This window comes from Carassius carassius, chromosome 49, assembly GCF_963082965.1.
Source record: "Carassius carassius chromosome 49, fCarCar2.1, whole genome shotgun sequence".
Taxonomy (NCBI): Eukaryota; Metazoa; Chordata; class Actinopteri; order Cypriniformes; family Cyprinidae; genus Carassius; species Carassius carassius.
Window position 1 is genome coordinate 23,351,807 of NC_081803.1, and position 16,109 is coordinate 23,367,915.

Sequence of the window (16,109 nt, forward strand, 5' to 3'; positions counted from 1 at the left end):
CTTTACATTGACTGGGTGTGGCTTCTGTCCTCTGTATGATGTAGGTGTGGCTTCTGTCCTTTAAGTTAAGTGGGTGTGGCTTATTTCCTTTAAATTGAGTGGGTGTGGCTTCTGTCCTTTAAATTGAGTGGGCGTGGCTTCTGTCCTAAGTATGATGTAGGTGTGGTTTTTGTCCTTTAAATTGAGTGGGCGTGGCTTCTGTTCTCAGTATGATGTAGGTGTGGTTTCTGTCCTTTAAATTGAGTGGGTGTGGCTTCTGTACTCAGTGTGACGTGAGTGTGGTTTCTGTCCTTTAAATTGAGTGGGCGTGGCTTCTGTCCTATAAATTGTGTGGTTGATTATTCTGTCCTCAGTATGGACGTGGCTTTTCCCTCTGGATAGAGTGGGTGTCGCTTCTGTCATATAAATTGAGTGGGTGTGGCTTATGTCCTCAGTATGGAGTGGGTGTGGCTTTGTCCTCTGAATGGAGTGGGTGTGGCTTCTGATGATCAGCTGTCAGTTTCAGGTTGAGTTTCTGATGGTGAACATGGTACTCCCCCTAGTGGTGAATCCCAAGCCATGGATGTTTTTGACTGTTTGCTGACTGCAGAGACTAAAGCCCTTTCTTTGTATCCTTTTTTGTAAGCGAAATATTTTTTTGAAGATTTAAAGTTAATATTTCAATAATTTATCAACACTTTCACGTTCACAGCTCTCATAACACTATGCAGGAAACAAATAAAATAATATTTTTGTGTGTGTGATTTATTTTTATTGTTTTTAGTTTTACATTTTTCACTTATTAATATTTCTTATTTTATTAATTATTAGCTTCTCATAAGCTCATGAAACCTAGTTTGGGAAACCTTGCTTTAATGAAATAATTCATCCTAAAGACAGGATTATGTCATCATTTACCTTCATGGAATAAATATAGACATCATTTAGAGATATTGTGTGGAAATATTTTATATTAATGATAAATGATTAATATTTTATGTAACATTTGAGATTCATGCTCTCATTTATTAAAATGAAAATGGAAAAATTTTTATTTTAAAATTATTTTTCTGTAGCAATCTTTTGTCTTTTGTGACTTGTATAATGCTGTATTCCTTACTGTCTTTTTATAAAGACTCTTTTTTTTAAGTCAAGTCACCTTTATTTATATAGCACTTTAAACAAAATACATTGCGTCAAAGCAACTGAACAACATTCATTAGGAAAACAGTGTCAATAATGCAAAATGATAGTTAAAGGCAGTTCATCATTGAATTCAGTGATGTCATCTCTGTTCAGTTAAATAGTGTCTGTGCATTTATTTGCAATCAAGGCAACGATATCGCTGTAGATGAAGTGTAGCAGTAAGAAATTACTTGTCATCCAGTTTTTTATATCGACTAAGCAATCCATTAGTTTTTCAAATTGGTGTGTTTCACCGGGTCGTGGAGAAATATAGAGCTGATTATCATCAGCATAACAGTGAAAGCTAACACCATGTTTCCTGATGATATCTCCCAAGGGTAACATATAAAGCGTGAAGAGTAGCGGCCCTAGTACTGAGCCTTGAGGTACTCCATACTGCACTTGTGATCTATAGGATACATCTTCATTCACTGCTACGAACTGATGGCGGTCATATAAGTACGATTTAAACCATGCTAATGCACTTCCACTGATGCCAACAAAGTGTTCAAGTCTATGCAAAAGAATGGTCAATTGTGTCAAACGCAGCACTAAGATCCAATAAAACTAATAGAGAGATGCACCCACGATCAGATGATAATAGCAGATCATTTGTAACTCTAAGGAGAGCAGTCTCAGTACTATGATACGGTCTAAATCCTGACTGGAAATCCTCACATATACCATTTTTCTCTAAGAAGGAATATAATTGTGTGGATACCACCTTTTCTAGTATCTTGGACAAGCATTGAAAGTGTCTTAAAATGTCTTCAAACTGTTAAATAGCTGCTCACATCAAATAATTAGATATACATATATTATAATATGTTCATAAATTGTTTAGATAAAAATTCATTATGAAATGAAATGAAATATACTTTATTGTCCCAAGTAGGGAAATTATACAATACACTGTTCAAAGAATAAACTAAATGAGTGGTATTAAAATATTTTAAGAAAGATTTATTTGAATTTATTCTGAAAACAGTTGAACAGATTGCAGTGAACAGAATATTTTAGAAAAATAGTATGTGAAATAGCACACATTATGTAAAATTATATATTCACAACAGAAGATTGTTACATTGTTGTCATCTCTACTGCATGTTTTATTCCTCAAGTGCCAAAATAATGATGATAATGTTGCGTGTTTAATGTCATGCAGGGTTTCTACGGGTCTTAAAACATCGGAATTCACCCTTCCACAAATTAAAGCCTTAAAAGTTTGTAAATCAGAGCAGAAAGTCTTAAATGCATGAACTGCTAAAAAAAAGAATCTTCCTCAGTATTTGTGTCTTGTTTTCCAGTGCAAATATCTAAACATCCTTAAATCAACAATAATTTACTGGAGATGAGAAATTAAGATATGAAATATCCTGTGCGTAGTATGCATGTAGTGTGCTTGCATCATGCATGCACACACTAACAGCACTGTTGTGCTTCACATGTAGAGTCCTGCAGCCGGGTACAGCATGAAGGGGGCGATGCTGTGCTGCGAAGGGCTCTCCAGCATGTGTTTGCGGTAATAACGGCGCAGGGCCGGGCTGCTCGGGTGCTGCTGTCTGACATGGAGGAAGTACTCATCCGGTCGGCTGGAGGTGAAGCCACAGTCCTCACACACGAAGATCTTGGAGCGCCGCTGGCGGTAAGCGTACTGCTGTCGCATGCCGTGGATTTTCCGCAGGTGAGACTCCAGAGAGCAGCGCTGCGTGAAGGCCTTCTCACACAGATCACAGCGGTACGGACGGATACCTGCACACAGAGAGAGAGAGAGAGACTAGTCTGAAAACCTAGAGAGCGTCAGCTTACTGTTCATTCAAATCAGGGTTAGTACAGCAGTATGCACGCGCAGTATACTTCTAGCCAATCAGCAGAAGGGGCGTGTCCACTCATGACGGGGGAGGTGCCTGTGCTGTAGTGTTCGTTAATTTAGGGGCGGGGCTATCAAGATAGGGGTGGGGTCCTATTAGTTAGGTGCGTGTTTGTTTTGATGAATTCAAATATTAACAGCTTTTTTCAGAAATCACTTACTGCACCTTTAACTGTTTAACCTGTTTGGTTAATATATATATATATATATTAGATTACACTTTTTTTGTAACATAACCTGATTACTTTTGGATTACATTTGTGCTAACCCTTATTTGAGATTACATATATTGAATTAGCCTATTCTTGTACTATTTTGACAGATACAAAGAAAAAAATATGTTCCAAAAAATATATTCTTATTCTACATACTCTGAACAAGAGCCACAATAGCTACTTTTTCACGTGCAATGTATGGAAAGTTATTACTTAAAAAATATTGTGCAGCACAACTGTGTTCAACATTGATAATAATCAGAAATGTTTCTCGAGCAGTAAATCATCATATTATCATGATTTCTGAAGATCATGTGACACTGGAGACTGGAGGAATGATGCTGAAATATATTGTTTTTGTTTATTTTAGTTTTAGTTCTTTTAGTACATCAAGTTAAACTGAATGAAAATGTTTGGCAACTAGCTGAAATAAAGAGTTTTTGATATTTTATTTGCGTTACCAGGAAAGTCTCGGTGTGAGTCTGAGTGATCTCACCGGTGTGTGTTCTCATGTGTCTCTTCAGGTCGAAGGTGTCGTTGAAGCCTTTCCCGCAGAACCGGCAGGGGTGTCTCTTGATCATACTGTGGCACTTGAGGTGACGCGTCAGCATGCGCTGCAGAGGAAACACTTTATGACACACGGAGCACAGGAACTCTGACGAGCCGCTGGGTTCACGCGCCTGGAAGCAGAGCGAGAGACACATGAGCTTTCTGAAGATCCAGGACCAAACCCTGAGGATCTGAAGGAGCTTCACCTTGTTGAGCGACGCTGAGGCCAGCGCAGGAGGAAGAGGAGGAGGAGGAGGATGAGGATGAGGAAGAGAGCTCTGAGAAGCAGCTGTGTGTTTGTGCTCACACACTGACTCCAGAGCAGCGCTGGGAGTCCGGACAGACGCTGAAACACACACATTACACAGTTACTGACTGACATTTGTTTCCCCTAGGTGTTTTAATTAGGTTTTTTTAGCAACAAAAATAATAATAAAAAGTACAGAAGCAAAGCATAGATGTAACCACTTAAATAAACCAATAATAATAATAACAATCCTATACAAAATAAAAGCCAGAACCCGAAAAAAAACCAGTAGTAAAAGATGAAAACTATTTAAGCTGAGGACTTTGAGGATTTTGGATTAAGAAATGAATCTCTTTCGCTGCTATTATATATTTCGCTCTGACACATATCCCTTTTGTAATGCTTCTTTGTTTCTAAAATGTTTAAATAAATCATTTAAAAAAAGAAGTTAATTTCTTTCATGAATGAAAGAACAAACCCCAATCGTTTCCTAAACGTTTGTCAACAACTCTTGATTGAAAGTCTTTGTTCTCACTCGATCAAATAAAGCCCAGAGAGTGTGAGAAGAGTCTCTTAGTCAACAGAGTGACATCTGAAGCTCTAAAATCATGTTTAATAAAGTATTTCCAGATCAGGAGAAATAAAGCACTTATAGGAGACAATAACTCTCATCCAGTAAGAGTCTAGAGAAATGTTTGAGATCTGACTTCACAGCAAATCTCAGCACAGTTTGGGTTTTCTTAAATATTGACATAAATACAGCATTTTGCAAACATTTTGGATTCATTTGGATTTTAACTGTTTAAAAATCGATCATCCTCCCCACTCTCTTTCTTCTGTAAAACACTATTTGAAGAAGATTTCAGACTTTTTTTGTGATGATATTGATTCTTAAAAATCAAGAATCGGTTCTGTTTTCAGTTGATGAGAGAACAAAACTGAACATCAGAAGGTGTTGAAATCAATCGTGAATCATGTAATCGAACAGTAACCTCACATTTCCCTCAGGAAAGACTCAAGACAGTCAGCTAAAACAATAACTCTGGACAAGAGCATTATGATAAACATGCACTATATTACATATATTCATGATTTTACTGAACATTGATATTAATGCATGTTTGAATAAACCATGAAACCATGTTTAAATGTTAATATTTCAACAACAAACTAAGGGACATTTTATTATCACTAACAGAATATTGTAGACAAATATTGAGTAGCCTAATAATCAAATTATTAAAATAGAATTAAACATAAAACACAATGTTTCTTTTATGATTAAAATAGAATAATTATTTTATTTCAATGATAAAATTGCAATGTAATTAAAAAGTTCTTATGTTAATTTTTATTAAGCAAAAATAAACGAATAAAAATAGAGTAGTGTACCGACTGACATGGTTTGTTGTATTTGACAGCATTACTCGAGAGAGATTTTTTTTACTGTATCTGATAGATGAATCAAAATGAATCGATTTCAAGCATGTGAATCGAAATCTCAATAAACCCAACCCTGCAACCAAATCACATTGGACCGCATTGGCTTTCACTGAATGGACAGTGAACGCAGAAGAAGTCCAGTTAGGTTCGGACGCCGCGAGGAGAACAAATGAAGATGGATTGCTGATTTTTTCATTATTCTCAGATGTGGTACCTGTGTGAGGACTGAAGCAGGGCTCCGGCTCCGGCTCCGGCTCCGGCTCCGGCTCCTTCCACTGCCATCCAGCGCAGGCCGACTGCTTCCTCTTGACCAGGAACGAGCGAGGCATCTTCAGACCGCCTTGGACTGACACACAGCTCTGCTTTACAGCTCAGTGTCTAGAGAGTCAATCTGAGAGCGGATGATTTCCATATCTCTGGAGAGAAGCTGCTTTAACTGCTGCTCCACTGGTTTGCATGGCAGGTAGAGAGAATCTGGGCTCCTCATTTAACTGGACCTGCCATGCAAATGGTCCTCCGGCGGCGCGGAGCTGAAGGGCACAGCATTCACAGCCGCACTGCTAGGAAAATGTTGCTTTTATTTCACGTTCCAGTTGATTGTCTGTCAGGTTTATGTCACCTAACCTGGGACAAAGGCAATTCAAATGGGCTGCTTTACTGTTGACTATCTGTTAACCTCCCGGTCGAAGGGCTTGAATGGCTTTCTCCAGTCCTAACAGGTGTGCTTTTCTTCTGCTTCGCCATCAGTTATCTGTCAGTCTAACCGCATCCCGCACTTTAATGCACCGAGTGACAAAAACAGTGCAGATCAGCTGCTGGATAGAGACGGACGCATCTGCATCGCAGCAGGGCTATAAGAGTTAACTAAAAATAAAAACATCATGATCTAAAAAAAAAAAATTTCACATTTCTCAAATACTGCATAGACATTTAAAAAGTGAACTGAGTTTAAGTTGAAGCACTAAACTGGAAAATAAAAGCTGTCATAACAAAAGAACACAAAAACTGACATTATCTGAAAATAATGCTGAATAAATGTTAACGCTGATATCAAAAAACAATTTAAACATTATATTTAAGCTATTTACCAAGGCCACATGTCTTATTTTCATCTAGTTTAAACTGATGTACTAAAATAACTACGGTTAAAACTGAAATAAAAATGAATATAAACTTTATAGACATTTAAAAACAAAGCTGAATGACTAAAATTAATAACTGGAAATACGTTAAAACTAAACTGAAATAAAAAAATAATTAAACAAATAGTAATATTAAATAATAATAATTATTATAATGTATTTACATTTATTTAATTTGGCAACATTTCTCATTTTCATTTAGTCTAAGTTGTTGAACTAAAATGACTAAAACTGAAAAAAGAAAAAAAAAACATATATATAGAGACATCTCAAAAAACGAACGTAAAGTTTAAGTTGAAGCACTGAAATATAAAACTGAAATACAAAAAAACTAAAATAGTAATATTAAAAATAAAATAACATTAAAATGGAAAATATAAAAAATAAAATATTTAAATAAATACAATAGCTATTTGAAATAAAATAATGTACAAATAAAAACAATAGTGTCTTAGTGATCTTAGCGTCATTGTGTCATTATGCAAACGCAGTGTGATTTATGCAGAACTCAGAGGGAGAAATAGATATTATAGATTATATATATTCGTGATGTTTGATGTTCTGCTGCTGAAGGACACCCAGGTACACTACACTAGATACCGTCACCCACACACTTGCTGTAACTGTATGCAAATCTGTTCAGAGAGAGAGAGAGAGAAAGAAACAGAGACAGAGAGAGAGCGAGAGAGAGAGAGCACCGTATACAGCTGACATGAGACACACTTCAAACAGTCCACACCGCACCACACACTCATTTGCATGTTTCTTTGAGCACTGACCTGCTCGGACATGAAGAAGGGCACCGTGTTTGACTGGAAAATGTCTCTGTTTGTAATGTGAACCACACCCGCTGACACAAACAGACCTCCACACTACAGCTCCAGACGCTCTGTGCATCAGCACCAATGTCTCTTTAAACACGTGTTTAATGTTTCCAGTGAAGAGTTTTTACAATGATTATAAACCACTCGAATCTGAATCAGATTTTGAAGAATATATGGCAGATTTGTGTAAATTGGAGCACTTTCTGACTTTACAATCATATATTTGACCTCAAACTGATTGCTTCATTTATTTTACTATAAGGCCTCTATGAGTTTGTTTCTTCTGTTGAACACAAATGAAGATCATTTGAAGAATGTTGGTAACAGCTGGTGGTAGCCATTGACTTCCATAGTATAGAAAATGAAAGTCAATGGCTACCATCAACTGTTTGGGTATACATTATTCAAAATATATTTGGTGTTCATTTGAAGAAACAAAATCATACAGGTTTTTGATCGTTTGAGAGTGGGTACATGATGACAGGATTTTTATTTTTATTGTTGGATGATCTATCTATCGCTTTTAAAACATGTTTTCATGTGTTTTATTAATGCATAAAGTCACACGGATTATAATGAACCGTGAAACTGTCTTTAAGCACAACCATCTTTACATTCAATTCTAACGCTTTAATAATAGCATCGCACTGACTCCAGTTCAGTCTGGTCGGGAGTCAGTGCTGTGACGTCACCGTATGCAAAGCAGCCGAGCAGAAGACACGCCCACATCTGCTGCGCTTCCCTGCTTTTTTCAGGCATGTTTTATTTGTATACAAATCAGTTCACTTTCTATACTTTATCTCTACTTTAGTTTGACCGGTTTGTGTTTGTGTGAATCATTTCACTGCCAGTGAATCTCGAGTCACCTGTACAAATGTTTGTTAAGGCATGATAAAGGAAATAGAAACAAAGGAATTTAACTCTTTTTTTTTAAGCAGAGTAGTTTGTTCGACTTCTGTAAATAAGAGAAACTGCATAAGTTCAAATAAAATGATAACAAATACTATACTTATAACAAACTCTTTCATTAAAAACAAAGTGGACACTGTTAGAAGAGAGCTGGCATGTGTTTCCACAAGAGGTCAGCAAAGAGCTTTGAAGACTAATAGAGAGAGCTACAGACAGATGATGTCTTCAATGATTGTTAATACTCAGAGATCGTTCTGGAAAGCTTCTCGTTAACAGAACCTCCGTTCAAAGCTGTTATCGGACTTCTGTTCTCAAAACGTTTCATCAGCGTTAATGGAACGTTTGTGTCTAATGTTTTTGAAATGTTTCCACTTGTGTCAGAACTTTCAAAGAACATTAAAAAATAACGCTCCTGCATGTTTGAAAAATGATAAGATGGAAAGTTCCCAGTTCTCGTAAAAAAAAATATATATATATATATTCTAAAAAAAAATCAGTGTGTGTGTGTGTGTGTGTGTGTGTGTGTGTGTGTGTGTTAGGTCTTCTGGAGATGTTCTTCACTCTTGTCAGTCAGTCAGTTCTTCTCAGATGAAGCTCACTCTTGTTCAGCTGGTCGTGTGTGTGTCTGATCGTGTTTTTCTCTTTTGAAAACCAGGAAACTGTTCGATGTTGAGCGGATGTTGAGTTTCTCTCTCAGCGCGTGATCGATCTCCATCAGTCATGAGGTGAGTCAAAACTACGATAATTCCACTCGAATTGTGTTTCAGAAACTCCCCGTGAGTTTTATTAAATGTTCCTGATGACTGACGTGTAAATATGAGCTGTTATTGAGTCGATTCAGCATCTGAACTGTATTTCTGAACTACAGAAGAATCTTTTTTGAGATGTTTCTAACTCTCATCAAAACTCGAGTGCTGATGTTCAGTGTTTTTCGCCATAATTCGAGACACTGGTGATCTCTTCAGAACAGCATCGGTCAGCTCAGGTCAGAGGTTCAGTTCATCATCATCATCTTCATCAGAATCATGAGGAGTTTGCTCAGGCCCATCAGCACTTATCTTGTCTTATCCTGATGGGGCAGAAATATAAATATGTATTTTAGTGAACTCTGTGAGTAACTTTCTGCTCTGTGAGTGAGTTCATCAGAATGATCAAAAATCATTTCATTTCTGACACACTTTGACTTTCATCTGCTTCCTGCTTCATTCTGCACCATTGAGGAAGTGAAGCAGCAAACTCACCCTCAGTGAACCAGTTAACTCTGATCTTTCTACTACTTTACCATGCACACACACACACACACACACACACACAAAACACAGACTCACACACTCACACATACACACACACACACACACAAAACACAGACTCACACACTCACTCACACACACACACACACTCACTCACACGCATGCACACACACACACACACACTCACACGCATGCACACACACACACACACACACACTCACACAGACACACACACACACACACACACACACACACACACACACATACAACTATTTGAAAATCTGGAATCTGAGGGAGCAAAAAAATCTAAATATTGAGAAATTCATCGTTAAAGTTGTTCAAATGAAGTTCTTAACAAAGCATATTACTAATCAAACATTAAGTTTTGGTATATTTACGGTAGGAGATTTACTAAATATTTTCATGAACACAACCTTTCTTTAATATCCTAATGATTTTTGGCATAAAAGAATTAATAATTTTGACCCATACAATGTATTTTTGGCTATTGCTACAAATATACCCCAGAGTCTTGAGACTCTGCTCCAGGGACACAATGACCTTTTTTAGTTGTAAAAGTTTAGGAAGTTTTCTGTGTGGGTTATAGTTAGATTACAGTATTAATAAGCTGTCCATAACAGCAGCAGAAGTCTATGCAGTGTCCTCATTAGGTCAGATTAGATTGATGGGACTGTATTGATCAGGTGTAGAAGTGACCATGAGATAGTTAGTGTTTGAAGATGAGCGTGAGGTTCACAGTCAGTCATCAGACGCTTCTCTCAGCCAGAAATACTCTCGGAGCTCATGAAAGCAGCCTTGTGTTTGCATAAACTTTAATAAGTAATCTGTGGCAGAAAAACCCAACAAAGGAAGGAAGTATCTACCCAGCTAACAGAAAATACTCTTGTAACGAATGCTTTTTGAAAAAAAAAATGTATGTGCATATATATATATATATTTCGAGAACATTATTAAATAATGGATCACACTGTTAAGGGTAGGTTCATCACTTACGAACAGCACGTGTGAGTCTCTGTGTGTTTTCAGTAGATGTATGAAGTTCACAGGTCTTTGTGCATCTTTACTTTGCCTGGGATGACTCTCAGTCAGATGCAGATGTGATTTGTGGTGTTTTCGGCGCGGTTGATTGTTAGTAGCTCTGATCAGAGGTGGAGCTGTCGTATTTGAGGGGAAGTCAAGTATTGTATCACGCCGTTTAACTGAGTGTTGCACAGGAGGACAGACTAGGTTTCCCACATCCTCTCTCTCACACACACACACTGCGGCACATGAGCGGCGTGTGTGAGAGCATCTGTGTGTTTGAAGCATGTGTGATCAGGTGTGTCTCTTGTCTTTTGATGACCAGCTTCATGTTTTAATCAGATGCTGAAAAAGATTAAACTGTACAGTTGATCTCTTAAGTAGATCTCAGTTGACTCCTACAGTTTTACACTAAACCCCAATCTCTCAACCAAATTCTCACTAGCTTAAAGCCATTTGTGGAATAAAGCACTCTTTCAGCTAAACCCTAAACACGTTCACGCAGTTAGGCTCTATTTGCAAATCTCATGCACTCTTTTTGCAAAACTCTAAACACATTCTCATTCACTTAAACACATTTTTACTGCAAAATGCTAAACACAAGCAGCAAAAGTTAAATGCAACTAAAGCACAGTTGGCATCATTTACAGACATCGATTTTACAACTGCACAACTTACAGTATTTGAGTGTACTGTAACATCAGAAAAACTGTAAAATGACGTTTTTTTGGTGCCTCAACAAATGCTTTTCATTAGTGCTTTTGTCATTTCCCAATATATCTAAGCATTTTTAAATTAACATACAGGTGATTAAAAAAAAAGATCAAAAAGAATGAGTTTATGCTTAAAATGAGAACACTATCACAGCCCTGCAGCTAATGTGCTGAATGAATCCAGTTCTTGTTTCTGACTTATTTTAAGCTGCTAATTCCAAAAAAGTGTCTGTTTTGCTCTTTCACAGCACCAGTTATTACAAAATATGACACATTTTGTAGCATTTTGTATTTAGTTTGTGCGGTCCTCTTAATCAGCAGAAAAACACAGCAAACGGGTGATTCCTGTCAAATCTGAGCCCGATTACAACTATGTGCTCAGTTTTTTACATGGATGACATTAATTGATGCTTAATCCTGATTTTAGCATCAGAATTGTGTCCGGTGACAGAAGAAAATGCAAACATTGACCTAAAGATTTCTGCTGCATCTGTGGGTGTTTTTGTAAAAAAAAATATTTTTACAGATTTTATGTTAAATCATGTATTTTAAATATTTAGTATTATTAAAACTTTTGCCATTTGACAGTTTTTTGTTATTTTTATAAATGCTTTAAAGCTGATACATATATACAAATTTACAACATACTATAGACCTCAGCCACATCAAATTAGGTTATTTTAGGCAAATCAGCAGATGTTTTAAGCGATATCAGACAGTGCTTAAGTGTTTTTAAATGTTATCAGTTTTAATGTAATTTTTTGTGATTTTAAGTGTTATCAGACAGTTTCTATGCATTTTTAAGTTATCAGTCCGTTTTATGTGTTTTAAGTGTTTTTAAATGTTATCAGACCTTTGCTAGGCATCGGTAGGTGTTATCAGACCGTTTTTAATTGTTTTTAAATGTTATCAGAACATTTTAAGTTTTATCAGACAGTTTTTTAACAGTTTTTAAATGTTATCAGTAAGTTTTAGGTGTTTTAAGTGTCATCAGACAGTTGTTTAAGAGTTTTTAAATGTTAATTCAGTTTTAAGTGTCTTTAAGTGTTTTTTTCAGTGTCATTTGACAGTTTTAAAATGTTTAAAGTTGTTTTAAGTGTTATCAGACAGTTTTAAAGAGTTTTTAAGTGTTATCAAAATTTTAAGTGTCTTAAGTGTTATTTGATGGTTTTTAAATATTTAAGTTGTTTTAAGTCTTATCAGACAGTGTTGTAAGAAAAAATATTTTGTTTTTTCTTTAAATTAAGTAGATTTTTCTGTCTCTAAAACTCAGTGAACAGTTTCTCAGAAAACAATGCCATTGTGTATCTCCAGTAAATGCATCTTAATTCAAGATTTTCCAGAGCGTGTAATTTGACGTCCTCTGGTTGATTCTGTCATGTTGTATTGTACGGAGTGAAGCACAGCTGCAGGTTTCCAGACTGAAGTCTCTGTTCAGTGTCTGATCTTCATGTCGTGTTTGCAGTGAACAAAGCATCTGTCAGGCGCGGGCCACCGTCATGTTGTACGATGACGGCAGTAAGCGCTGGTTACCGGCTGGTTCTGGTGCTCAGGCCATCAGCAGGGTTCACATCTTCCAGAACCCCAGTAACAACAGCTTCAGGGTGGTGGGACGCAAACAACAGGCCGATCAGCAGGTAACTCTGACTTATACCATTAAAACCTGTGCCTAATGTGTGAGACGAGATTTGATCTCTGTGTGTCTCTTCAGGTGGTCATTAACTGTCCTCTGGTCCGGGGGATCAAGTATAACCAGGCCACTCCTACGTTCCACCAGTGGCGGGACGCACGGCAGGTCTGGGGTCTGAACTTCGGCAGTAAAGAGGACGCGGCTCAGTTCGCCAGCGGCATGATGCACGCTCTGGACCTGCTGACCGGAGACACCGGTGAGAGCTCTGAAGGAGCAGGAGACCATGCTTTTAGGAATAAAGTGTGAATGAAATATGAACAAACCTAGAATATCGAGAGGAACAAATCTGCTGTGTGTTAGAGAAAAAACTCTAAAGATATGGATTAAAATTGAAATCTACAGATGCAAATAGATAAAGTGTGATAAAAGAAACTCTTAAGTGTGTATTTGGGGGTGTTTTTCTTTCCACAGTATGGAGCAAAAAACGTCTCAAGGTTATGAATGTAACCCTGGTTCCTTGAAGGAACGAGACGCTGCGTCGAACGTGAAGAGAACAGAAGAGCCCGGAGTGGCTCGTATATCTAGGTCATAAAATCTGACAAATGTAGAGGGCGTGGACATCCCGCAGTGTTGCAGATGTCTAAGAGGGACACACCTGCTGAGAAGGCCTTAGAGGCAGCCATACCCCGAGTGGAGTGAGCCTTGGCTCCCAAGGGAAGGGGAAGACCAGAGGACTCATAGGAGATGTTGATAGCCTCGACTATCCACCGACTTAGGGTCTGCTTAGAGGCAGGAAAACCCTTTTTAGGACCGTAGCAAACAAGCAATTGGTCTGATTTGAAAGGGAGGAGGGCAGAAGGCCTGCAGTACTATGGGTTGTGGCGTAACAGAGGGAACTTTAGGAACGTAACCCGCTTGAGGGTATAAAAATGCTTTGGCCATACCAGGGGCAAAGTCTAAGTAGGTAGGGGCCAGAGAGGGCCTGAAGATCTCCAACTCTCTTTAGAAAAGTAATAGCCAGTAATAGGGCAGTCTTAAGGGTCAGATGTCTATCTGAGATATCATGAATCGGCTCAAATGGAGCTTTTCAAAGAGCCTCTAACACCACAACCAAGTCCCAGGGGGGAACACGGGACTGTACTGGAGGTCTCAGCCTCAGCGCACCGCGGAGGACACGTGTAACTAGGGGTTGTCTACCCACTGACTGACCATTGAAAGGGACGTGGTAAGCAGCTATGGCCGCCACGTACACCTTTAAGGTGGAGTGAGTTAAACCTGCAGAGAGCCTAGCTTGGAGAAACTCAAGAACTGTACCAACTTGGCAGTTAACAGGGTCAAGCTGGTGGTCTCTGCAACATGAGGTGAAGAGCTTCCACCTCAGGGCATACAGTTTCCTCATAGAGGGAGCTCTGGATTGGAGGAGGGTCTCAACAACCTCGGTTGAGAGATCGGTAGCTATGAACTGTGCTTCCTCAGGGGCCACACCCACAACTTCCACAACTCCGGGCGAGGGTGAATTGTTTTGCCCTGCGCCTGAGAGAGTAGATCTGTCCTGATCGGAATCTCCCATGGAGAGCCGTCAAGGAGAGAGATCAGATCTGCGAGCCATACTGGGCCCGGCCAGAACGGGGCTACTAATAGAAGACGGACCCCATTCCGGCGTACTCTCGCCAGAACTCCCGGGAGCAGAGCGATTAACTCGAGTTAACTCGAGTCAGAATGTACATGTGCACAGTTGCATTTGACATTCGTCACCGTGACATCAAGTGGAGTTTTGAAGCTGAAATGAGTGGATTCAGCTTAGACTTGGAATAACGAGAGGAATAACATGGATAACTTTCTTGTCGGAGGATTGTAATGCATCACAGGCAGTCAGGTAGAGAGACTACGGCTCCTTAAATTAGGTAAGACAAAAAGCTGTATTTTTCGCAACAGGTTTATTGACTTGTAATAGCAATTTAAGGTGGAATATGGAAATGTAATGTACTAAGGGAATCAGTCTCTCGAGACTGACCTCTGGTGTAAGAGGCCCCCGAAGGGGCGGCGAGTGCCTCCGCTACGCTCACGGGCGGAAATAACAGAGCAGTGCTCGCTAGAGACTGCTGCGCCCTGAAACTCTGGCAGGGTTGGCAGACCCACCTCCCGAGGGCAGGGCACCGTGTAATGAGGTGGACACCGCTCTACCCCAGTAGGGGCCGCCCTCTGTAGTCGTGACCGAAATGCGTCATGACTTCTTGGCCGTGGACCTCCCAGCCTGAAGTACGGCTCCATCAGATTCGGATTAGGCTGAGAAGTTGCTGGCCCAGAGCACTGCTTCAGCCTCTGGTCCCGAAGCGGGGAACATGGGCGGCAACGCTCTGTTTGTACGCGGAGGGGGCTGCTCCCGCCCAGCAGTCCCTCCAGTACATCTAACTTTACGAGTAAATAACTGTCATTATATTCCTCAGAATTTAATGCAATTAAACAATCAGACAAGTAAACACGGTCTGGATTGTGATACAATACACATTGAAGTGATATATTGAACTTTTTGAAGTAAGATAACGGTCATTAGATTCCTCAGAATTTAATGCAATCCAACAATCAGACAAGTAAACACGGTCTAGATTGTGATAAAGTACAGAGCTAACTCTTCCTTATTAAATGGAGTTTAAACAACCAGACACGCAGTCGGGTATGGAAAAACTCACATCAAAACTGAAAATGATGTAATACACGCGTTGCCTTGACAGCGCGTGAATAGTTTAGTCACACAAACAATATAAATCCCCTCTGAGATTAAATAGCTGCTCATTAACACTGCCCGTATAATGCTAGACATAACACTGATTGTTGTATACTGGTGCTTATGCAACTTTATGTTTGTGCAACTACAAGCTCGCCGACACCCTCCGTGTCAATCTCCTCTGAGAAAGAAAGACAGAGCGTCAAGCCCGATGCTCGGGGGGGAAGAACCGAAGCTCGGGCTTCCGAACCCCGGAATCGGGCAGATCTGATGGGTAAGGTAGGAGATAAGGACGTGCCCGTCTCCATTCCCTCCAGCAGATCGATCTGCGAACCCAACGAATGCTGGCGGCGCTCTGCCTCGGCGAAAGCGGGACCAGCATCGCGA

The 16,109-nt window shown here is 39.2% G+C and overlaps 2 protein-coding genes across 2 annotated transcripts in view; one reads left to right on the forward strand and one right to left on the reverse strand.

The window, feature by feature from the left end:
* Positions 1-2,602: 2,602 nt before the first annotated feature.
* zgc:171929 (uncharacterized protein LOC100124596 homolog) lies at positions 2,603-4,194 on the reverse strand. The gene is made up of 2 exons (XM_059545181.1): positions 3,746-4,194; positions 2,603-2,916 (listed from the first exon to the last, which is right to left on the reverse strand). Exons 1-2 carry the CDS (start codon positions 3,951-3,953, stop codon positions 2,606-2,608), a joined length of 519 nt encoding a protein of 172 aa, XP_059401164.1. The 5' UTR covers positions 3,954-4,194; the 3' UTR covers positions 2,603-2,605.
* A 4,709-nt stretch (positions 4,195-8,903) lies between these two features.
* LOC132132897 (vasodilator-stimulated phosphoprotein-like) overlaps positions 8,904-16,109 on the forward strand; it is a 20,848-nt gene continuing 13,642 nt past the window's right edge. The window contains exons 1-4 of the mRNA XM_059545461.1: positions 8,904-8,928; positions 9,019-9,088; positions 12,833-13,004; positions 13,079-13,253. Coding sequence (XP_059401444.1) covers positions 9,084-9,088; positions 12,833-13,004; positions 13,079-13,253 — 352 coding nt within the window. The 5' untranslated portion in view covers positions 8,904-8,928; positions 9,019-9,083. The remainder of the gene's footprint in view (positions 8,929-9,018; positions 9,089-12,832; positions 13,005-13,078; positions 13,254-16,109) is intronic.

Bases quoted from the DNA above. Each gene is read 5' to 3' on its own strand.
- zgc:171929 (XM_059545181.1), bottom strand. From the start codon at position 3,953: ATGTGTCTCTCGCTCTGCTTCCAGGCGCGTGAACCCAGCGGCTCGTCA. The intron at 2,917-3,745 runs GTGAGATCACTC...CTCTGTGTGCAG, and splicing joins ACACATGAGAACACACACCG to GTATCCGTCCGTACCGCTGT.